Source organism: Manis javanica, chromosome 18, assembly GCF_040802235.1.
Source record: "Manis javanica isolate MJ-LG chromosome 18, MJ_LKY, whole genome shotgun sequence".
In the NCBI taxonomy this organism is placed as follows: domain Eukaryota; kingdom Metazoa; phylum Chordata; class Mammalia; order Pholidota; family Manidae; genus Manis; species Manis javanica.
The window spans coordinates 17,141,827-17,166,749 of record NC_133173.1 but is presented as its reverse complement, the minus strand read 5'-3'; the positions used below and the strand labels follow the sequence as shown (position 1 = coordinate 17,166,749).

The 24,923-nt window shown below is 41.2% G+C and overlaps 1 protein-coding gene across 2 annotated transcripts in view; it reads left to right on the top strand.

Annotated features, from left to right (window-relative positions):
* The window catches only part of ENTREP2 (endosomal transmembrane epsin interactor 2), a 455,015-nt gene that overhangs the window by 403,649 nt on the left and 26,443 nt on the right, over positions 1–24,923 (top strand). For both annotated transcript variants that reach the window (XM_073227102.1, XM_073227101.1), the window contains one exon: positions 24,331–24,438. In XM_073227102.1, coding sequence (XP_073083203.1) covers positions 24,331–24,438 — 108 coding nt within the window. The remainder of the gene's footprint in view (positions 1–24,330; positions 24,439–24,923) is intronic.

The window sequence follows — 24,923 nt, the reverse complement described above, 5'->3', positions numbered from 1 at the left end:
CCCCACTGTCCTCGCCCTGAAGCTCCCAAATGGGACCTATTGTCTCAGGGACCCCTGTCCCCTGCCCCCCACTTCCAGCCTCGTTGGTGGCGTCACCACACTGGGTGCTCAGGGTTGACAGCTTGGTTCACCCCTACCGTGTCCTTCTGTCCCTCCCATGTATCTAGGCCATCACCCTGTCCCCTTGACACCACCCCCTGCAAAGCTGGGGCACTGATGTGAACCAGGGAGCTGGGGCCTTAGCTGCCGGCAGTACAGAGCCATCCAAGGTTTTGGGTGAAGGGGAGGTGATGGCCGGACTTGCCGTAGAAGCAGTGGGAACAGGACTAAGGCCATGAGATAATGAGGGCCAAACACACAGAAGAGAAGAGGTGATTTGATAAACATTTAGGAAGTTAAATTGGCAGAGCCTGGCCACCAGGAGGCAAGAGAGAGAGAGAGATTGTGAGGCCTCCAGGGCCCTGGCCTTGGCCCCAGTATATCAAGCATCACCTGTAGCCCCAGGGCTTCGGGAGGACTGTGACCTGACGGACTCTGTGCACCCCAGTCTTCATGGGGCACAAGGCTTTTCTGGCAAAGGAGAGCCCACTGGGGCTTGCCGTGGCTCCTCCCCTTGGTCCTGAGCCTCCCCAGTTCTCTATTTACATCAGCCTTGTCAGGTGGGGAGGGATACCCCTCCTTCAGGGAGAAGGCTCCCCTCTGCTCTTCCTCCTCCTGAAGTCCTGCTCTGGACATGTTCGCATGACCCAGGATCTGTGTCCCAGTCGCTCAGGAGGCCCCGCAGCTGTGCACACTGAGAACCCTGTGCTCAGAGCATGAGGGTGCAGGTGCGGGGGGTGAGGGGTGGGGCTGGGGGTGACGGTTCTTAGCGCTGGATTTCAATTCCAGGCAAGTTCACTCTAGATTCTGTGAGACCGAGAAATGACAGCGGAGCTTTGGGAAGAGGATTCATACCCAGCTTTATTCTCGTGGGGGCCGGTGGGGTGCTCAGATTACATGCGCTGCATCCACAAGCAGAAGCCCACAGTACATGATCCACAGGGCTCTGGGTGGAGGTGTTTATATAGCCACACAAACAGTAATGGCTCACTGCCAACACGTGTGAAAGCTTGGCCTGCGCAGTCGGCCACGTATTGGGTAAGCATGAGGTAGCAAGCACGTGCGCAGTGGGTCAGGCGAGCATCCCGGCAGTAGTAACTTCTAGTTCCCCTACAGTTCCTTCTCCCCGAGTCCATATATGAACATCCTCCCGCCTTCCCACACAGACTCGGCCTGTTAGAAACAAGGAGGCCACTGGACTGGGGTGGCTCTGGTGTCTCGGCTGCAGTCAGTGAGCTCCAATCAGGGAAAATGAAACTCAAGGAAAGCCAATCAGCACCCGCCAACCAGGCTTTCCCAGATAAGGCAACCGTAAGCTAGAGCCAATCAGATCGTCTCCTTGCTGTGCTCCTGTGTCTTTTCTAAAACCCCCACCCTCACCCCCCACCTGTGGGGCACTGCCCAGCTCAAACTGATGTTTGCTCGAATACACTCCTGAAGTTTTTTACGTGCCTCAGTTTATCTTAAAGTCTCTAGAGGACATTTAAGGCAAAGTGTTTAGTCTGGGCTAAGACTCTGCCTGTGCCTTTAAAGAACTGTTAGAATATCAGTTAAACACAAATCAGAAATGTTACTTTTAGTCATAAATAGTTTCCAAGTACACGAGAAGCAAAAGGCTAACGAGATGGCTGAAATCACTTCTCCGTGTCACTGTATTTCCCACAGGTCTCCATTCTTTTTAACTTCATTTTTCATCAAGCTACTTTCACTCACACTTAACCCCGTGACTGAGGGTGGGAGTGGTAAACAGGTAGCCACGGGACAGCACTTTCAGGAGAGAAAAATAGAACAAGGAAAGGACAAACATCAGAATTCTCTCAGTTGAGCAAAAGGAGCAACAACATAGAATCAATTTAGAACACAAAAGGACATTCTCGGGTGGGCATCTAATAATTTTAGGTGTTACTGTCCATAAGCATTTATGGATAAGGCTGTACTGAATTTATACTCTGGTGCCAGTGATTTTACTCAGATGGAGGGTCTCAGGTGATGAGTTTTGTATAAGATTCAGAACTAATGTTAATAGAACTTTGCTGTGTGTTCGGCATCATTCTAACCACTTCACGTGTATGAGCTATCTGAACCTTCACAACATCTCTGTGAGGTATAGCTATCATTATTCCCCTTTTGCAGATGAGGACACTGAGGCACGGAAGTATGAACTTACTTCCCAAGGTCACGCAGATCGTAGAGGTGGGGCCAGGATAGCCAGCCAGGCAGTCCTGCTCCAGACGCCTTGCTCTTCCTGACATGACAGTGTGGTAGACATGCTACCCAGGACCAAGGCTTAGCCACAGTACAGTGAACGTGCATGCTCAGAGCAAGCTGAAGCCCAGCAAAACAAGATTACTTTCTGAATTACCAAAAATTAAATTACATTCACTCTGTGTTCAGTGTCTTTAAACAAATTCTTTGAAAATGGGCAGACCACAAATTCATGTGGTCAATGTGATAGTACTCACAGAACGGAGTATTTTGTGATGCGTAAGTACTCTCAGCTGCATAGGTCAGGTAAAAGGCTTTAGCATGTTGTGTATTCTCATAGTTGCTCTGAACTGCTCTGTAAAGGTAAGTTCTTGCTTTGCAGAGGGGCAGCCAAGCTTTATGGCTCTCGGTATAAGGCGTTTCTAATTTTGACAGATGCCTGGGAAAAGGCAATTTGTCCCTCCCTTGCTAGCTGAGTGAAATGTCAGGGGAGTCACTTTGAAGTTCCTTTCTCTTGTCATGCAAGGAGTGAATTGTCATTTTGATACATGAAGGAAAAATGCTGTGCCAACCTCCGTGGAATCAACTTTGACATACGTGAAGAGTGATTCATGGGAAGGAATCTCCTGGAGAGTGAGGCTGCACCCCAAACTCAGACTTGCCTCTGAACAAGTCACACCTGTAGATGTCTAAGAAGGAAGATGCAATCTCAGTCCTCGTTTGCAAATTTTTCTTCAAGGGTTAAGATTGTCTTATTTTTCCTTCTGAAATAATGCTTTAGATGAGGTCTGCTATGTTTTCTTGCATCTGAAATATTCCCCCATTTGTCTAAATGAGTTAAGTTTTGTTATTTTTCTTTTCTGGCTATCGAGAGATTAATTTTAGCTGTAGCATTTTCATTTATAAATAGTCATAATCAGTTATACTCAATTGCTTGTGTGCTTGCTAATAAAAGAGACTCTGAGACATTTTAAAGCAATTAAAAATTTAGTTAACATTCAAAAGTAACATAAATATAGGTAATTATTACAACTGCTAAATACCTGAAAATGCTTCATAATGTTGACAGATGGAATAGCCTCCTTTTTTTAGTTGTTTGTCCCTTGGTCCTCAGGGATGAATTTTTGAGTTGACTGAAATGAATCAAAACGTGAAAACCAATCATAGAAGATAGCAAAATGAATGGTGCCCAACCTTCGCTAAAGCTGGAGACATCCCCCCATGTTCCAGAACCTCCCAATGTGGCCCAGCTTGATGTCGCCTGCAGCTTTGAACACACCCTGGAAGAAGTTCTCCAGGAGGGGTTCTCTCTGCCAACCCACTGGGGTTCACCTACTTCAGTTTTCAAATCTCGGCTCAGGGCAAAGAGGAGATGCTCCATCAGAGCCACACATCCTGGAGTAAGAGAGTGGGGCTGGAGGCTTCCCACAGGGGATCTTTGTGTGAAGTGAGCAGGAAGTGACCTAAAGATCAGGGAGCTGTCTCTTGGCAGGGGCCGGCTTCAATGCCATTTCCTTTCACTGTCACGATGAAGCAGAGGGGCTCTACAGGATTGGTGCCAATGACAAGCACCCAAATACCCAAGTTCGGTCCAAAGCAGCCCCAGCACCCAGCATCCTCCAGGACCTTCCTGCTCCTCCCGTTGCTGGGCAGGACTCCACCTTCCTGGCTGCAGTAGACACATGCCCAAGGTGGGCTAGCAAACCCCTTCCCCAGCCTGGGAACTGGGACCCAGAAAGAGCTGGGCCGCTGTCTCCAGTGGCAGAGCTGCCCAGTGTCTACCTGGGGGCTGTAGGACGGTAGAATGCCACCCTGGTGTGAGGCAGGAAGGGAGCTGGAGAGAGCGGCAGGCCGGGGAGGAGTGTAGACTTTCTCCAGCTGCTGCAGGCATCCCTTTGCAGACTCTAAGCTGGGTGGGGCCAGAAACAGGTGGCCTGGTGACTGTGGGAGTGCGCACTGCAGGCAGGTGGGAATGGACACTGCAGGGTGGAAGGCCACCAGCCGGTCCAGCGAGAGGATGAAAACTCAGCCTGGGGCAGATGCAGCTGGAGCAGAGGATTTCGGCTTCACCAGCCACAGCGATAGTATTGCAGTTAAGCCAGAGCACAGGGCCTGGCAGAAAGGCCTGGGAGCCTCTGCTCCTGTTATCCTCTCTCCTCCCTCTCCCTTCTCCCCATGCCGACTCTGCCTGCCGGGCCTCAGCTATGAGGCTCCCACGTGTTTCTCTGCCCGCCCCCACTGGCCTGGTACAGACGCCTGTGCAAGTACTGCACCTGGGTCCTCCTTTCTCCACGTATCTTCACTGGCTGGTCTCTCTCCAGACGGACTCCCTTCCCAGGGCTGAGTAGCCATAGTCCCTGGAATTAACCAAGAGGAGTGTGAAGTGCATCCTGGATCAAGATGGCGCTTACCCAGATAAATGATTCAATGACTGTCCTTCAAAATCAAAGCTAAATCAAAAACATGATGATAGGGGAATAATTTTCTGGTTTGGTCTAATTCCTAAAGTCCAGGTTGGTTCCTGGTCTTCTGTGTGGATTTATAGGGCCAATTAATTGATTACTTTAGTGCTGAGATTCTCTTTTAAGCAAGTTCAAATCTAATTGGCCATCAATTCTTAAACAAAATAAGTACACTCAGGGTTGTTTCATGAATAAACACACAACACCACTCTTCATCCCCCTGGGGAATTGTTTGGTGGTAGGAGATGAGGCAGTGTAATTGAAGTCAATCAAGGTTAACTGAAAGGTGCCCCTCAGCACCACACCGGAGGTCATATGTACCATTGGTCAATATTGGTTTCCAAACCATAATGTTCAGGGTTATAGATGATAAGACTGTTTTAACACAAAAAGAGATTCTAAATGACTTTCCAGTAAGCAAACAATACAGTGTCTAAAGCTGCAAAGTCAACGGTCTTTTTCTTTTTCTTTCTTTTTGCTTTAAATTTTCCTTGCAAATCATTCCACATGAAAACAGACAAGACCCCTCATGGGGCAGGGTTATCTTAGCCAATGGCTGTCAAATTGGAGTACTTGAGACATTTTGTAAGGGCCTGCTCACCTTCCCCTGCCCGCCCCCACTCTGCCTTCTTGGGCGCTAGGTCCCACCCTTGGGAGGCCTTGAGTCCTTAGGGGTTGGACCCCATCACCGCCTGCAGCTGTGCTGCACCAAATCCCCTTTCTTAATGACACTGTTTGTGCACGTTCTGTAACCTTTTGGTCTCCGAGTTTTGTCCCCTTCAAAGCTTCACTCCAGGTACACTTTGGATGCTGTGGTCCTTCTTTATTCTTTCCACCCTGGCATCTGTGGGGTGAGGTCTGGGTCCCATCCTGTCCCTCTCGGCTCGAGTCCCTTCTGGGCTTTGATGGGGGAAGGGATGAAGGAAGTAGCCTTGTTCCTCCATCACGGGTGGGCCTGCCCTGCCCGCACTTGATCAGGTGGGTTCCTTGGCTCTTGCGGTTGTCTCCGTGTGGGGGTGTGGTTGGTTCCCCATGGTGTCAGCTTCACCCTGTCCTGTGCCTTCTCTAGAGGGTCATCCATGCTCCCTCTCATCCTGACAGCGGTCGGTGCCCCTCCCTGCTCTGTGGCTCACCAGGAGCCACAGGGACTGAGTTCCACAGGTGCAGCCATCAGCTCCGGTGGCCATTCCAGGTCCTCAGTGTGACCCTGCAGGGCCTTCCCGGGAGTGCACCGCAGTGAGCAGTGTGTGGCCCCAGGGTGGCTGCCTCCCAGCCTGACATGGAAGAATTTGCATGCCCCTGGTACTGGCTTGGCACATTGATGTTGCTCAAGAAATCTTATCAGAACTGGACATGAAGTTGGGAACAGGCCAAACGTCCCCCACTGTCACATCATTACATCAGTTTGACGGACGCTCATTTTATAAACTGAACTGCGTGTCCTTGGAGGGCAGCTTTGCGCTGCATTGGCATCCCAGCTTCAGCACCAGCTCAGGTAGCTGGTGACAAACCATCAGCCTCTGCGGTTTCCATTTTTTTCTCCAAAGTATTTGTTTTAAACTTGTTAATGTTGGTGGATAAAGCACCTAAAAGTGACCATTGCCAATAAAACTTCTCTTGTCTAGATGATTGATTACAAATTTGTCATCTAGGTTTTTTTCCCCTGCCATGTATTTGTTTTTGTTTTTGTTTTTGTTTTTTGTTTTTATTTTGGTATCATTAATCTACAATTACATGAGGAACATTATGGTTACTAGACTCACCCCATCACCAAGACCCCCCCACATACCCGATTAGTCACTGTCCATCACATAGTAAGATGCTGTAAAATCACTACTTGTCTTCTCTGTGTTGCACAGCCCTCCCCGTGCCCCCCACATTATACATGCTAATCGTAAGGCCCCTTTCTTCTCCCCCACCCCTATCCCTCCTTTCCCTCCCATTCTCCCCAGTCCCTTTCCCTTTGGTAACTGTTAGTCCATTCTTGGGTTCTGTGATTCTGCTGCTGTTTTGTTCCTTCAGTTTTTCCTTTGTTCTTATACTCCACAGATAAGTGAAATCATTTGGTACTTGTCTTTCTCCACCTGGCTTATTTCACTGAGCATAATACCCCCTAGTTCCATCCATGTTGTTGCAAATGGTAGGATTTGTTTTCTTCTTACTTGGCATGTGTTTTTATGTGACATTGGCATTTATTCAAGAAAACTTGTAGCATTAAGACTGATTGATATAAATTCCTGACTATACAGTTTTGACAGATACCCAAATTTATTTTGAGAAGAATTTTATCCAGTAAGTTTTTAAGCTTTTCCTCAACACTCAATTGATTTAAAAAAGAAACGTAGTGAATATTTTTTATTATAAAAGCAATACCTGACCACTCTGAAAGGTCTGAAAACTAAATATATAGCTAATTAATGGATGATAGATAATCCTACCATGGATACATTATCTTCTAGACATTTTTCTATACAACATACATTTATATGTGTCAACATTTTAACACGAAGCAGGAGCTATGTTAATAGTGTTTTGGTAACTTTTTCAGCTACTGTACCATAGAGCTAGATAGTTAATAGATAGAGAAGCTAGTTACTGATTATTGGTTAGTTCTCTTTACCCCGGTCTGCCCCTCCTGCTCCATTATCTGCCCTCTCAGCCTTGATTTGTCCTTCAAGGCTTATCTCTGTGTGCTGAGTCACCCAGACTCCTTCCCCTCTGGTACCTGGCTTGGTTTGCCCAGTGAGAGGTACTTACAGAAGGGACTGTGGGAGAAAGGTCAGGGCATCAACTTTCAGCACCCCCTTGTAGACTGTGGGTTTTTACCTAAAGCCCCAACGCTTGTGCAAGGGCCTCCTCCCTCAGCTATACTTTTATTGGCTACCACGGCTCCCTCCCTTTGTACCTTCAAGTCTGGGGTGCTAACAGCTCCCTGTTGTTGGAAGTTGCTGAGTGATATGCGATTCTTCATTGGTTTGCTGAACTCTGTCCACATAGATTATTCATTAAATTTTCTTCAACCTCTTGAGTTGGCAGCTGTGTACTGCTGGGACCATGACTGATGAAGGTGGATGCTTGCATAGATCTGTGCATGGCTGGACCTCATTCTTTTTAATGTTGCAGAGGATTCCAATGTATGGACTCTTTATTAACATTTTTATTTACTAGGCAATATTTAACATGCACAAAATGGCCTGGGAAGTGATACAGTTAACTACCATGTGCCAATCATATGTGTTAGAAAAGATCGCATTACCAGTTTAGCAAGGCACCATCCCAACTGCATCTCATCTCCCTCTTCTCCTTTGCTGGTCATCCTAGTTTTTCAGCATGTTTATGTCCATAAACAGTAATGTTAGTTTTTGCATGTCTTCGGATTCATGTCAGTGGTGTTTATCCTCCTTGTATTTTTCATCTTTAATTTACTCCTTTCACATAGGGTTTTGTTTGTGAATGCTGTCCCCATTGGTGTGTGTGACTGTAGTTTATTTTCACTGTTACAGAGCCTTCCATTATATGGATATACCAACATTTATTCGCCCTTTCTCTTGCTGATGAATTTGGACTCTTTCAAAGACGTTTTTATTACAAACAGTATTTCTCTCAACACCCTCATGCTGGTGCCCCCTGGGTTCCTGTGTGAGCATTTCTCCAGGAAGCATTCCCAGGAATAGACTTGCTAGGTGCTGGGCCCAAGGCATCTTCCACTTCACTAGGCGTTGCCCAAGTGTTCTCCAAAGTGGCTTTGCTAATGCACCCTTCCATCAGGATTCCCATTACTCCAGATCCTCACCAAGCCTTCAGTGTTTGCCATCAGAGAGAGGAGAAACATAGTATCCTTAAGTGTGTTATGTGCATTTCCCTGACCGCAGGGAAGTGAGATGTGTTCACCTGCCAAGTGTCATTTTGTTCCTCACCCATAGATGACTTGGTGATATCTTTGGCTCCTTTCATATTGGTTGTCTGTTTTTGTTTTTAGAGGTTTCTTAGATATTCTGAACACTAATCCTTTCTTAGTTGTATGTATTGCAAGTATTTCCTCCAGCCTGTAGACTTTTTTTTTTTTTTACCTATTTATGGTGTCTTTTGTCATATAGAATGTCTTTTGACATTGCAATACAGCTGATTTTATCAATCTTGTCCCTTATGGTTTGTGTCTTTTACATCTTGTTTAGCAAATACAGTTGATTCTCATTATTTGCAGTAAGATTCCATAAAGTTGCTACAAACATTGAATAGTGACTCCTGAAACATTGTTCCTAGAGGAAATACAGGATTAAGTTCCTGTGACATCTTGTCCCAACACTTTCATCAATCAATCAATACAGAACCTTGTTTTATGTGTGCTTCTGTTTAAAGGCACCTTATTTAATACATATTGTGGGTTAATTAACATTGAACTCAAGGCCAACAACCCTTTAACTTATGCCTGAATGAAGCTTCTCTAATGACATGTTTTCCCCATCAGGCACATTGTAGCCTTCCTGCACTTAGGAGCACTAGACAGCACTTTAGCCATGTGCTTGGGGGCCATTTTCAATAGCCAAATCACCAACAAAAAGTACACACACAAAAAATGTGGCACTAAGTAGACCACAAAAATGGCAACTGAAACAAGGAGAGCTAAAGCAAGAAAGCTGAGTGTCTCCTTGTTCATCTTCAGCTGTGAAACATGCATTCTTCATTGGTTTGCTTAACTCAAATTTTTGCCATTCTGTGCATGTCCTTATATGACAAAAGCATCACAGGTAATTTTGGGCGCTACAAATAAATTTTAGCAAGCAGATGAACTTGCAATATGCAATTCACAAATAATGAAGATTGACTTTATTTTCCTTCCCCAAATTTATAAGCTATAGTCTCTTAGATTTTCTTCTAATAGTTTTTGAGTTCTATTTCTCAGATGTACATTTTTAAAATTCTCATTTATGAGTGTTGTAAAATTACTGATGATTCTGTAGGGATAAACAGTTACCTAGGGCCATTTATTACTCTTATCTTTTTCCTATTGATCTGTCATATGCCCGGTTTCCATGTTCATGTGGTTATTTTTGTGAACTCTTCTGCTCTCTAAGTCTATTTTTCTGCTTTTTATCAATTCTGCTTTATCTTAATCCTCTGCTTTTATAATAGGTCCTGATATCTTATGGGGAAGGTCCTTTCGCCCTGTTTTCTTCCAAATTATCTTGCCTATTCTTTCTTTTTAGTATCTTTTAATGCAATAATGGCTACAATAATAGAGTATATAGATTATAAAGCATAAAGCCTTGGGACTCACTAGCCTATCACCAATCTCATGATATCTCATCTCATATCTACCTCTGTGTGCTTCCCCAGCAGAGGGAACAACTACCATCTTGAATTTTGTATCCTTTGTTTTTTTTTATACTTTAATCACATAGTTGCTTTCACCTAAACACAATATTGTTCAGCTTTGTGCTTCTTCTTAAGCTCTGTAAATGACATCATATTGTCTAGGCTTTTACAGCTTATTTTCACAATTAATCCATCATGCTGTGTGTAGCTGTAATTCATTCATTTCCCAACTCTGGAACATCTTGTCTGTGAACATGCCACACTGTATTCATACCTTGCCCACTGGAAGGACACTGGGTGGGTCACAATTGTTTGCTCCTGGCAACAATAATGTCTGAATGGACACTTATGATGCATCTGTCTCATGGTGCACAGGCAATAGTCCCAGAAATAGCATTGCTACAATATTTAACTTTAGAAGATGATGCTGCATTAGTTTTCAAAGTGATTATATTGTTCTTCACGCCCATCAGAAATGTGTTAGAGTCCTCACTGATCCACAGCTCTAGCATTTGGCATTTATAAAATAGATTTTATAGATTTTATAGATATTCAAAATGTATCTTGTGATCTCTATTTGGATTGAGAACAACTATTGCTAAAATTGATAATCTTTTTAGATATGTATTCATCACTCATGTTTCCTCTTCTGAGCATTATCTTTCATCTCTGTGGCCTATTTCTCTATTGATTGTCCTTTTTTATTGATTTGTACTTGTTTAAGAAAACCATCCTATTTTGAGGACGTGAGCATATTGTTTTAGTTAATTTTTCCTTTTACATGTATGTCCTTAACCCATCTCAAATTGATTTTTGAGTATTATATGTGAATAGCCAATTATTTTAGGACTGGTTTTTAAATAGTCCATTCTTTACACAAAAATCTCCTTTGCCTGATCTGTCACACAACTAGTTTTAATATTTGTATCTTTTTTTCTGCTATTTTGTTTAGTTAAATGAATCTTTTTTTTTCCTTCATCGGTACCATACTGTCCTGATGACTATAGTTTCATAATAAGTATTGATAGATGGTAAGAATTTAAATCTATAAACTTCCTCCAAAGTTAAGCTGTTGCTCCTTCCCATAGTGCTAATATGCAGTCCTTACACTTGATAACCACCCACCACTCCCTCTACCCTGGTCCTTCCCCTAAAACCCTGGGGTCACCAGTGCCAGCGGCTGGCTCTGTCTTGAGCTAGTGCTCAAGCTGTACCAGCTGTTAAATCTTTGGAATCTCACCTCTGCCTTCACCTATCAAAACTGAGAGAATTTTTTAAACTTTTAAAAATAATTGTTGGATCCACCTGTTCATTCTAGGCCATCTCTGTTCATTGTTCATTATTGTGCTTCCATTTCTTAGATTTCCTTAAACATTTTATACACAGCTATTCTATACTCTATACCCAACAACTGCAGTATCTGAAGTCCTTGAGAATCTAAAACCGTTGTTTATTCTTCCTGACATTTCCTACTGACAGGTGGTTCACATCTGCATATACAAGATGATTTCTGATGGAGGACCCATATTTGTTTTTGATCTTACTGTGGAGGAATTCTGTGGACTTAGTTAACTGAGGACTGCCTCCTCCAAAAACAATTCATCTCTGCCCCACCTGGAAAACAGAAAGTACTGCACACCTGGGCCAACTCTAGTCTCTTTCTCAAACCTCTAAGTTTAATGTTAGAGTCTCTATTCAATTGCCCCAATTTACTGCCAGCCCAAGGAACCAAATCCCAGTGCTATTAGCATTTACCCTCAGGGCAACCTTGTTCCTATTCTTGCTCTCTGCCCACAGTTCCCACTTCCAGTTTTGGTCCACAAGTTGGTCCTTTAATTTGGGGGGAGGAGTGGAAATGAAAAGATCTTTGGAGATCTCTATTTTCTGCATGCTCAGCAGTATGTCAAGAAGCATACATTCATTATTCAGAATCTATTGTTTTGCAGCAGGAGGGCCCATCTTAGGAAACCTGCTAGCCGTACTGCCTGAAGTGGAAGACTGCCTGGCTTTTCTTGGCTTTATGTTCTGCCGTCTAGATTTTAGAGTCATCCTGTCAGTCTACACACACACAAACACAGAGCTTTGTTGTGATCTTTATTGGGATTCCATTGGATTTATAAATTAATCTATAGAGAATTAACATATAAATATGATATTGAGTGTTCCTGTTCATAATTATCATATATCTCTGCATTTACTCTTCATCCAGTTTTTATCATCTCTTCCATTTTTTTCTATATTCTTGAGTACATTATACTTTGTGTCACTATTGTAAATAATACCTTTAAAAAAATTATACCTCCTGTTTGTTCCTGAAGAATGGAGTTAATTTTGCATATTGACCTTATATCCAGCAATATTGCTCAACTATCTTATTTAATTTAAATATCTGAAAATCTAATTGGGTTTTCTATATAAATGTATCATACTGGAATAATGGTGGTTTTTCTTTCCAATTTGTATATAATTTACTTCCTTTTAGTGTCTTATTCTAATGGCTGAGAACTGCTCTAAATGTTGAATGGAAGTGATGATGCTGGTCATCCTCATCTCCTTCCTAATATTTGCTATAGGGTTTTTTAATTTCTTAAAGGAGTTTTCATCTATTTCAAGTTTATTAGGCACCTTTAGGGTTGAAATATCAACTGCTATTTTGAAGCTGTTGAGATTATCATAAGGTTTTTCTTATTTAATGTGAATTCCATCAATAGATTATATTATGTTAAAATGTTATAATACAAGAATAAACAAAACTTGGTCATAATGCATATTTAATATGCTATTGAATTTAGTTGTCAGTATTTTGCTTAGGATTTTTGCATTTAGGTTCACAAGGAAGAATTTTCCTCTCATTCTTTTTATATCTAGGTTTGTCTTCTTTGCTTTCTTAAAGAAAACCAATTATTCCAACACAGTTTATATAATCTGCTATTTTTATCACTGTTATAAGCATCTGTCTCTCGACTCTCTCTTCTGTTCCTTTATCAACTCCACACTATTTTATTCTTATAGATTTGTGGTACATTTTGATGTGTACAAAGCCCTTCTTTTCCAAAAATTTCTTGTCAACACTTGTTTATTTTTTCTTTCACGTAAATGTATGTAATTTTTTACAATTGAAGTATCATTAATTTACAGTATTATTTTGGTTTCTGGTGTATGACTTAGTGATTTGATGGTTATCTACATTATAAAATACATACAGTGTTTTGTTTGACATTGGTTTAAAGCTAGAGGCTACTTAGGATCCATCACAGGGAGTTTTTATAAACCCAGAATTTATGAGAAAAATATGTTGTATAAAAGGAATATATAGGAAAGACATATTTTATAAAACATATTTAGACTATTATAACTGTATTTTATATAAACTTCTTGATAGCCACAAATAAAATACCTATAAAAGTCAACCAAAAGAAAAATAGAAAGAATCAAGAGCTATTAATACAAAAAACAAAAACAAAATAACGAAACACAAAGGAAGGCAGCAAGAGAGGAAGAAGGAGCAAAGAACTGTAAGACAAACAGAAAACAGTTAACAAAATGGCAATAGTAAATCCTTCCTTATCAGTAATTATCTTAAGTATGAATGGACTTAAACTCTCCAATAAAAAGGTACGGAGTGGTCGAACGGATAAAAAACCAAGACCAAGTTGTATGCTGTCTACAACAAACTCACTCTAAATTCAAAGACATGCAAAGGGGAAAGTGAAGGGATAGAAAAAGATATTCTATAGAAAATGGTAACCAAAAAAAAAGCGGAAGTGGGTATACTAATACCAGACAAAGTATATTTTAAGTCAGAAACTATTTAGAGACAAAGAAGGTCATTGGTAAAGGGTCAATTCAATAGGAAGATATAGCAATTATAAATATATATGCACTCAATATCAGAGCACCTAATATATAAAACAAATTTTGACAGATTTAAAAGGAGAAATCAGCAGTGCAATAATAGTAAGAGATTTCAATACCCCACTTTCAATAATGGAGAGAACATCTAGATGGAAAATCAAGACTTGAACAAACCAGACCTAATAGACATACATGGCACTTTTTACCCAATAGAAAATAAAAAACACATTAGATCACAAAACAAGTCTTAACAAATTTAAGAAGATTAAAATCATACCAAGTATCTTTTCTGACCACAGTGAAATGAAACTAGAAATCAATAACAGTAAATACAGAAAAATTCACACTATGTGGAAACTAACATACTCTTAAACAACCACTGGGTCAAAGAGAAAAATTAAAAGGGAACTTTAAAAAAGGTTTCTATATATATATATGTATACATCTGCAAAGATACATAGTATGTACATACACACACATACACACACATAGATACATAGTATGTACACACACGCATACAGAGAAATTTACTTTTTACTGTTAATTACTCTTCCTTGAATTTCAGAAATGTGGCAGTTTTGTTAATATTAAAACTTGATAGAACTGTAAGAAAATAATTATTCTATTATTCTGTATAATTATTCTATGAATTATACAGATTATAGTTTAGGTAATTTGCATCTATTATGTGAAAGCTGGAAGCTCTTGTTTCAGAGAGCAGAAGGCAGGTTTTGAATCATCAAATAAGGAACAGTTCTGCACCACTGTAGAAAGTAAATTTCCTCATAGGTCCTTGCTCAAAGTTAAAAGTGCCATTGAGCAAGCAGCACATACTGTGTGAGGACCAAACCTGTCTTCCTATAGTAGCATTTGTGTTATTGATGGTGCCTGAGAGGCCAAAGCAAGGCCAAAATTCACTTCAATTTGTAGCCATCCTAAATTGAACGTTTGTTTCTTAAAATTATAGCTTTCACAGATTCCGCCATGAATCACTTACCTTCTTCTCCATTTGGCAGTCTGATTTTAGCTCCTTTTGTAGGATGAGTATTCAAGTCAGCCACAAAGACCTCTGAATGCAAGAACTGCTTTCTACAGAGACAAATTAAATGGCCTGGGATCTGTTCCAGGATACGCTCCTCGTTTGAGAAATTTTATGGAAAATAGAAGTTGCAGATTTTATACACACACACACATACATTTTTCTCATACTACCAGTAAGAGCTTTGTACAGAGTCTTGCCCATGCACTTTAATTTATTTAAAGGTGATGGTGAATCTTTCTCTGTATGTGGTTGGAAATTTGGAAACTAAATTTCCTTCTAGTCTGAACTCAAAATTCAGAAGAGAACAATGAAATATCCCACACATTTTCAAATTAACCTGTTGGAGTTTACTATTACTTTTCTGGTAGAAGACATGAAACTTCTGGCTTGGAAATGAAGGACTGTATTACAGCAAAAGCAGTAGCCACAGCTTTGTGTTGTGTTGGGTCAGTTCCCCATGCCCCTCACATCTCAGGGGGTGATGCGAAGGACCCACCACAGAGCCCTGGTGCACATGGGCTACACTACCGGAGAGGAGCACCAAGCTTGGGGAATTTGCTGCCTCTGTAGTGAGCCTATGCTTTGCCTGGGGGAGATGTTTCCTCCTCCCTCAAGATTGCTTGTGGCAAACCTTGTTACCTGGGAGGTGGGCAAGGTAAAGAGCAGTCAAGGTTTGTATTCTTGGTACGTCCGGCAAGAACTCACAAGCATGCTCAGGGTCATGGCAGGCTGCTTCTCCCAACATAGCTCTACAGTGAGTGTCGGGGAATAGTCCGTGACCAGTGTCCCGCTAGCATCACAAGGCAATAAAGAATACATGGTACAGGCTGCCCTGAGGCTTCAAAGGAGGAAAAGTGCCTTAGGATATCAGAAGAGACACTGAAGGAAATGAATTCAACCTGGTCTTGAAAATGGAGTCACACTTGGATCTGAGAGGTGAAGAAGCGTAAGAGGGAACTGTGAGAGGCCTTTTAAGTACTACACCTGGGAAAGGCGAATTAGAAGAGGCAGAGAGAGTGTTTGGGAAGCTGGGTAAGTTGTCCAGATATGTAAGTGTGAATGAAGACGTGAGCTGGACGGTCACTGGATTCAGAAAGGGGTGGACAGATTGGAAAAAGACCTACAGGAGACACTTCAGTTGGATACCATGAGGTGATCTGAGGACTATGTGTCCAGAATTTTGAAATTTTCATGTATTTGCTTCATGCTCAGAGCAGAACAATCTGGTTGTATTTTAATGCAGGAAGTTCTGCACCCTGGAAGTCCCTGAGCTTGGTCCTCCACACCTTGGATGGGGTACTTTCTCTTGTTGTAACACATCACCATTTCTACTGTCTTTTTCAACATCCTGTTTTCCCAAATTTAAATCTTGTTCCTGCCATGAAAGACCCTCTAAGATACTGATCGCTGTGTCAGCAATTGGGAATCTTCAAGAGAATAAAAGCCTGACTCCCATCCCTTGTGATTATAACACATGAATAATTACTGTTGGCTGTTGGTTTCACTGCTTAGTTTTTATGTTATGGGCCTTTCCTTACTTCCCATCATTATGCCTTGGCTAATACAATTCTCCTATGGGGTCTCTTTCTTTATTCAAAGAAAAAAATGTAGGAAAAAAAACTGGCAAATGGGCAAATAGAAATGAATAAAATACCATTTGTCCTGTGGACAGCAATATTTCCACCAACAAAAGGAATCAAACTCCTGGATTTTTAATGTTTCTTAAGGTGTAATTTCTCATGGCTGTCACTTTTCTCAGGCCACTGTGCTATTAATATTTAGAATTTACTTAGGTTGGAGAGAATTTTAAAAGAATTCATAATTTGTAGGTTTATGTAAGTATCTCCTCTTTGTTTTATACATGATTGATTACATACACAATTTCCTTACTTTTCTCAAAGTATGCAAAATGGACAGCAGCAAAATTTAGTATCCACAGTGAAAGACCTGTCTTGTTTTCACACTTGCCATTTTGAAGGCCCTGTAAAGAGATTTTATAGAACACAGATTTCAGTACTTGCAGAGGACACTCTGATAAAGTTGTCAAAGGGCAGAGGTAAAGGCATTATTTAAGTCAGAAAGAGAATTCCTACAAAACAAAGAAACACAATTCCAGGTGATAAGCAGTTATCCAGAAAAAAAACAAGCATTTAAACAGTTGGAAGGCGTAAAAAAGAAGTGTTCCTGAGGTGTGTTTCAAATGAACACACTGCACAGGACATAAAGCAGTGTTTGCTTCATGGTACGTATTCACAAAATGAGCTGTAATTTGTGTTTATTCTTTTGTGAGTAGTTTTATTTGGTTGCAAATAAAACTACACACAAAATTAATGTTATTTTCAGAAGGGCATTCATTTCAATGATAATGAAACTTGTGGTCAATAACATTGACATTTTTAGATTGAGGACAAGGCAAAGGTATGATTTACATTTTTAGTTATAGCACACTGAGATACATCATTATTTAGTTCTAATTGGATCGCCCCCCTGAGAGATATAGTTAAGATTTCTACATATTATCTCAGGTTATTCCCCAGTCCATCTTTAAGGTAAGGGTGGTAATTTCATCCACAAATGTCGTCTTCTCTAGAGAGTCCAGAGGACCCCAATCCTCTGAAGTCTGGTGGGTCTGGAGGCAGGAATGAGTGAGCGCAAGGCCATCAGAGGCATCAAGAGCCCCCACAGGTAGAGGCACATCTTGACCATAGGGATGCCCACTCTGCATCTCCCTTGAGTGCTCCAGCCTCACATTTCCAGCTGATCACTAAGATCTCCCTGGCAGGTCAGCTTCTGCTTGACCCAGACCACACTGGTCATTCTGATACTGCTCCTCTCAGCCCCTGGCACAGCTCCTGGCATCTCATGCTCACATTCACAAGGATGCCTCAGAATCACCTACCAGTTCTCCCATCCCAGTCTGCTGCCAATCAATGGCCGTGCCCTGTGGGTTTCACCTTCCAAGTTGCTCCCTGACTCCCAACCTCCACACTCCCTCCAGGAGTCCTGGCTTCAGCCCTCTGCTGCTGCATCTGACTGGTCACCCCCGTGTTTTCAGCCTCTCATGTCAACGGATGTTTACTGAGCTCCGACTATATTCCAGGCTCTGTGCTGGAAAAGGTATCTTTCTGTCATTTGTGAAAGCAAGTTGCATTGCTTTCTCAACAACACACTTCTTTAGAGGTATTTCGTCACCTACAAAGTAAAATCCAGACTCCTTAGCCTCTCTCCAACCCCACTCTGTGCAAGCTGTTTCCCACACCTGAGCTCCCATCCGGCCCCATCTTCCCTGACTGCAGGAGCAGGGAGGACCCTTGTGGCAGCCACAGTAACATTGCACAGGCTACTACAGGCAGCTGGCTGAGCCCGGCAACAACCACTTAGAAAAGTGAAGTGAAAAAGCCACCAAAAGCTTTTGGTCAAGATGGAATTACAGAAACTGGATGTAGCCTCCCACCTGAAACGAACAAAAAAACAGACAAAATATAAAACACTGAACATCAGGTAATGAAGGACATGATCCCTGATATATATGGTCAACAAGTGAGGTGAGCCCTACAATTGCCCAGCTTACATCTTGAGAAAGTCTCCAGGATGCATTTCAGGGTAGGGAAACTTGGGGGGAATTCCTGCAGACAGCCTGAGTTGGAGAGACAGAGCTAAGGAGCTGAGGGAAGCTAAAACCTCAGGATTGGAGTTCTCAGACCAGAGAACTGGAGGGGAGAAAACTGCAGCGAGAGAGCTCCGAGATCTTCAGAGGGTTCCCCAGAGTTCCAGCTGAACACTGATCAGCCCATGCACATGAAGAAACTGTTTGAGTCTAGGAAAAGAACCACCCAGAAAGATTAGAGATAACAGTGTCTGGGTTCACATGGGTCCGGGAGTAGTACCTGTTCCCACATTGCTCTGTGTACTCAGAACATTCTTACCTCAGGAGTGGGCAATAACTGGCACTGGACTGAGCCATGCTTCATTTCTGCCTAACAGGTCTTAAAAATAAGACTCAGTTCTCTGTTTTCACATTTGCATTGGTTTATATAACCTTGGGAATGTGTTTAAACACAGTCTATGAACTTCATCCTCCATGATATTATAATCACACCCCTTTCTGCTATTTTACAAGGCAGCTTTGAGAACAAATAGCAGGTTCTGAGGGAGGAGATTGAGCAAGGACTTCTGTAGTCACAAGCAACTTACAGGAGTTTGTGGAGAACTTTTTCCTAAAGGATGCTGTAGATTAGAATATATGGGTTCATATATGCATGAGCAAGCCCTAGGAAAGCTCCCAGACTAGAGAGTCATTTGGGCACATTCCTAATGCATGTGTGATGCATGTCGGTGAGGAAATACAATCAGTATTTCCACCCTTCTTGAGGATTTGTCATCCCTGGATTAGATCATTGAAAATAACCTCATTAATACCTTGTCTTTCTGGTGAAATATCCACTTTTCCTTTTTGAGTATATACAGTACTTTGTGCATTTTTGCATGAATAAGACTAAAATGAAGGATATCATTAAAAGCATACCTTGTTTTACGGCACTTTACACATGCTGCATTTTTCGTAAATTGAAGGTTTGTGGCAACCCTGCATTAAGCAAGTCTATCAGCAATATTTCAAACTTTTTCATTGTGTTTGTTAGGCTGATCTGAGTATTTCAAACTTTTTCATTGTGTTTGTTAGGCTGATCTGTGATCATTGGTGTTACTATTATAATAATTTTGGGACACCACGAACTATGCCCATAAAAGACAGGGAACTTAATTGACAAATGTTATGTGTGTTCTGACTGCTCCACCAACCGGCCGTTCTCCCATCCCTCTTCCTTTCCTTCCTAATCCCTGAGACACAACAATATTGAAATTAGGCCAATTAGTAAACCAATAATGGCCTCTAAGTGTTCAAGTGGAAGGAAGAATTGCACAACTTTCACTAAAAATCAAAAGCTAAAAATGATGAAACTTAGTAAGGAAGGCATGTTGAAAACTGAGATAGGTTGAAAGGAGGCCTCTTGTACCATACAATTACCCAAGTTGTGAATGCAAAGGAAAAGTCATTGAAAGAAATTAAAAGTGCTATCCAGTGAACACACGAATGATAAGTAAGTAAAACAGCCTTATTCCTGATATGGAAAAAGTTTTAGCAGCCTGGATGAAAGATCAAACCAGCCACAACATTCCCTTATGCCAAAGCCTAACCCAGAGCAAGGCTCTAACTCTTTAATTGTATGAAGGCTGAGAGAGGTTAGGAAGGTGCAGAAGAAAAGTCTGAAGCAAGCAGGAATTGGTTCAAGAGGTGTAAGGCAAGGAGCCATCTCCATCAGATAAAAGCACCAGGTGAAGCAGCAAGTGCTGATGTAGAAGCTGCAGCAAATAATCCAGAAGATCGAGCTGAGACCATTAATGAAGGTGGCTACACTAAACAACACATTTTCAGTGTAGACAAAGCAGCCTTAAATTAAAAGGTGCTATCAGGACTCTCATAGGTAGAGAGGAGAAGTCAATGCCTGGCTTCAAAGTTTCAAAGGAGAGGCCAGTTCTCTTGTTAGGGGCTAATGCAGTTGGTGGCTCTAAGTTGAAGCCTATGCTCATTTATCATTCTGAAAATCCTAGGGCCCTTAAGAATTATGCTAAAATCTACTCTGCCTGTGCTCTATAAGTGGAGCAACAAAGTCCGGAGACAGCACAACTGTTTACAGCATGGTTTAGAATATGGCCTACTGAATGTTTTAAGCTGTTGAGACCTGCTCAGAAAAGAGTCCTTTCAAAATAATACTGCTCATTGACAATGCACCAAGAGCTCTGATGGAGATGGACAAGATAAATGTTGTTTTCATGCCTTTTAATACAATATTCATTCTTCAGCCCATGGATCAAGGAATCATTTTGACTTTGCAATCCTATTATTTAAGAAGTACATTTCATAAGGCTATAGCTACCATAGGTGGTGATTCCTCTGATGGACGTGGGCAAAGTAAATCGAAAACCTTCTGGAAAGGGTTCACCATTTTAGAAGCCATTAAGAACATTTGTGGTTCATGGGAAGAAGTCAAGATATCCACATTAACAGGAGTTTGGAATAAGTTTATTCTAACCCTCCTGGATAACTTTGAGGGGTTCAAGATTTCAGTGGAGGAAGTCACTGCAGATGTGGTGGAAATAGCAAGAGAACTAGAATTAGAAGTGGGCCTGAAGGTGTGACTGAATTGCTGCGATCTCATGCCAAAACTTTAACTTCTGAGAAGTTGCTTCTTATGGATGAGCAAAGTGATATCTTGAGATGGAATCTACTCCTCGTGAAGATGCTGTGAAGACTGTTGAAATGACAACAAAGGATTTAGAATATTACATAAACTTATTTGATAAAGCTGTGGCAGGGTTTGAGAGGATTGGATTCCATTTGAAAGATGTTCTACTGTGGATAAAATGCTATCAAAGAGCACTGCATGCCACGGACGAATTTTTCCTGAAGGGAAGAGCCAATCAATGCAGCAAATTTCACTGTTGTTTTATTTAAAAAAATTGCCATAATCACCCCAACCTTCAGCAACCACCACCCTGATCAGTCAGCAGCCAACAACATTGAGGCAAGACCCTCCACCATCAAAAAGATTACAACTTAGATGATGGTTAACATCTTTTTGCAATAAAGTATTTTTAAATTAAGCAGACGTTCTCCTTCTAATACTGCTTCTCTTTCATGGTCCCCTGGCACAGCTGCTGGCATCTCATGTTCCCATTCACAGTATGGGCCTCAGAATCATCTACCAGTTCTTCTCCTTCATCACCTTCATCACAGTCTACCTCTAATCAATGGCCATATCCATTGTTTATTTTAGAGATAAAAAAATGAACATTGTTTGCTTAGACATAATTCTCATATGCACTTAATAGACTACAGTATGATGTAAACAAAATTTTTATATTCACTGGGAAACCAAAAAAATCATTTCACTTGCTTTGTTGAGATATTTGCTTTTTTGCAGTGGTCTGGAACCAGACTTGCAATATTTATGACATATGCCTATATGCCAAATCTTTGATCATTTTTGTGGACCATGGTAATTTTTTCTATTTCTGGCATGGATTTGAGAGTAAACTTCCTAAAGTAGAATGAATTGTACTTGGGCAGTTAAAACTCCATGAAGTGTACCTTTGGAGATAGAGCACAAGTCAAAGATATCTGCTCTCACTGTGTTAATCCTTTTATTCTTATTCATAATACTCAAAACTCTTGCTAGTGCTATAAGGCAAGAAAAAGAAAAAATGGTATACAAATTGGAAAGGAAGAAATGAAACATTTGCAGATTGCCTGATTGTCTACATAGATAATCTCAAGGTTGCCAGATACCAGATAAATAAGCAAATATAAACCACATTTCCATATACTAGCAATGAACTTAGAGGTTGAAATAAAAACACAAAAATAAACCTCAACCTAAACCTCATACCTTATTTAGGAATTAACTCAAAATGGGTCACAGACTTAAGTGCAAAACATAAAACTATAAAAACTTCTAGAAAAAAAAAGAAAATATGCCTGATACAGGGCTAGACAAAGAGTTCTTAGACTGGGTACCAAAAGCATGATCTATAAAAGTAAAAATTGGTAAGTTGGACCTCATGAGTATTAGAAACTTTTGTTCTGTGAAAAATTACATGAAGAAAATGAAGGGACAAGCTGCAGACTGACAAAAAATATTTGCAAGCCATGTATATGACAAAGAACTACAACGTAGAATGCAAAAAGAACTCTCAAACTTAATGTGAAAAGTAGATAATCCATTTAGAAAATGAGCAAAAAAGATATGAACACACACTTTACTAAAGAGAATATTCAGATGGCAAATGAGCACAAGAAAAGATGTTGAACCTCATTAGGTTTCAGGGAAATGCAACCCAGAAGCATATTGATGAATCATTACACAACTATCAGAATGACGAAAATAAAAATACAGTTGACCCTTGAACAATATGGAGATTAGGGGTGCTGGCTCTCATGCAGTTGAAAACCCATTTAGAACTTTTAGCTTCCCCAGAACTTAACTACTAATAGCCTACTAATGACCAGATAGTACAAATAGTCAATAACACATATTTTGTAGGTTATGTGTATTGTATTCTTACAATAAAGCTAGAGAAAATAAAATTGTCATAGGTCTCCAAAATTTTTTCCAATGTATTTATTGACAAAAATCCACATGTAAGTGAACCCTCACAGTTCAAGTACATGTTGTTCAAGGATCAACTGTAGTGACACCAAATGCCGGCAAGGATGCAGAGGAACTGAATCATTCATACATTGCTAGTGGGAATCTAAAATGGTTCAGCCACTCTGAAAAACAATTTGGCATTTTCTTATAAAACTAAACATTCAATTACCATATGACCCAGCAGTTGTATGCTTGGAAATTTATCCCAGAGAGATAAAAATATGTTCACACAAAGACTTGTACACAAATATTCATGGCAATTTTATTTGTAATAGCCAAAAACTGAAAACAAACCAGATATTCTCCCACTGGGGAATGACAAAACAAACTGTGGTACAGCCAAACCATGGAATACTGTTTAGCAATGAAAAACAATGTGCTATTGATACATGCAACAACTTGGATGAATCTTGAGGGTATTTATGTTGAGTGACAAAAGCCATTTCCAAAAGGTTACATGCTATCTGATTCCACCTGCGTACCATTCTTCAAATGACAAAATTGTAAAAATGGAGATCAGACCAATGGTTGACAGGGATTGGGAAAGGGAGTGGGGAAAAAGAGGTGAGTGTATCTATGAAAGAGCAACGTGGTGGGGGATCTTTGTGGTGATGGAAGTGTTCTGTATCCTGACTGTATCCATGTCAACATCCCAGTTTTGATATTGTAATGTAGTTATGCTACCATAAGGGAAACTGAGTCAAGGATACACAGGATCTCTCTGTATTATTTCTTACAACTGCATGGGAATCTACAGTTATCTCAAAGTAAAAAGTTTAATTTAAAATCTTAGCATTTTATTAAATACTTACCAAAATTTTGAGTTACATTTTATAATAGATGATAGGATCACCCACCCACGTAACTGTAGAGAATTTCAAAATTTTCTTAGTGACTACCTGATAATTATCAAAATCATAAAATACATCACCTAGTATTTAAGAATAATTTAATCATCGTTGTAGGAGAATAAACAAATGTGTTTGTATTAAAGGCCAGTTTTGATTATGGAAAAGAAAGAAAACCCTACAAAACAAAACCTCCAACAAGTGGGTGGCAGCTGGATCTTGCTGGAAATGCTAAGGATCCACCATCTGGGTTGTGAGATGAGGCTGACATTCTCCCACGTCGTTTCTCACAGGATCTCCTCTTCAGCGTGTGTGCCCTCAATGTCCTTTCCACCATCGTGTGTGCACTGGCCACAGCCATGTGCTGTATGCAGATGGTCTCCGCTGATGTCCTGCAGATGGTGAGTGTCCCCTTCCTTCCCAGCTGCACTCATAATTATGGGTGGGCCAGATCCTCTCCTCCAGCCAGTTTGAATCCAGTGCGGAGTGGACACTTCAGCTTCCAACCAGAAATCCCTGAGGATGTTGGAGCTCCGTGTTGGCAGAGTCCTACTGTTAGGGTCCGGGCTTCTGAGGCTTCTCCAGAGAAAAACTACACAGGCATAGAGATGTAAATTCAAGCAAAGTCTTTATTCAGCCAGCTAGCTGGGGTCCAAGTGTCAGCCCGACGCAGCGGGTCTCAACAAGGACCCCAAGCACTCAAAGCCAAGGGTTTATATAGCATTTTCAAAACACTTAACTCATAGTAATTTTCCACAGCTGCACATTATTCTTGCAAGACATACATCCTGGGGTTAGGCAGGAGCAAGATAAGACCACTCCTCAATTGTCAGGGAGGTTCTGCACTATAAGCTTGGTATGTAAGATTAGCTGACCAAGGTTAGCT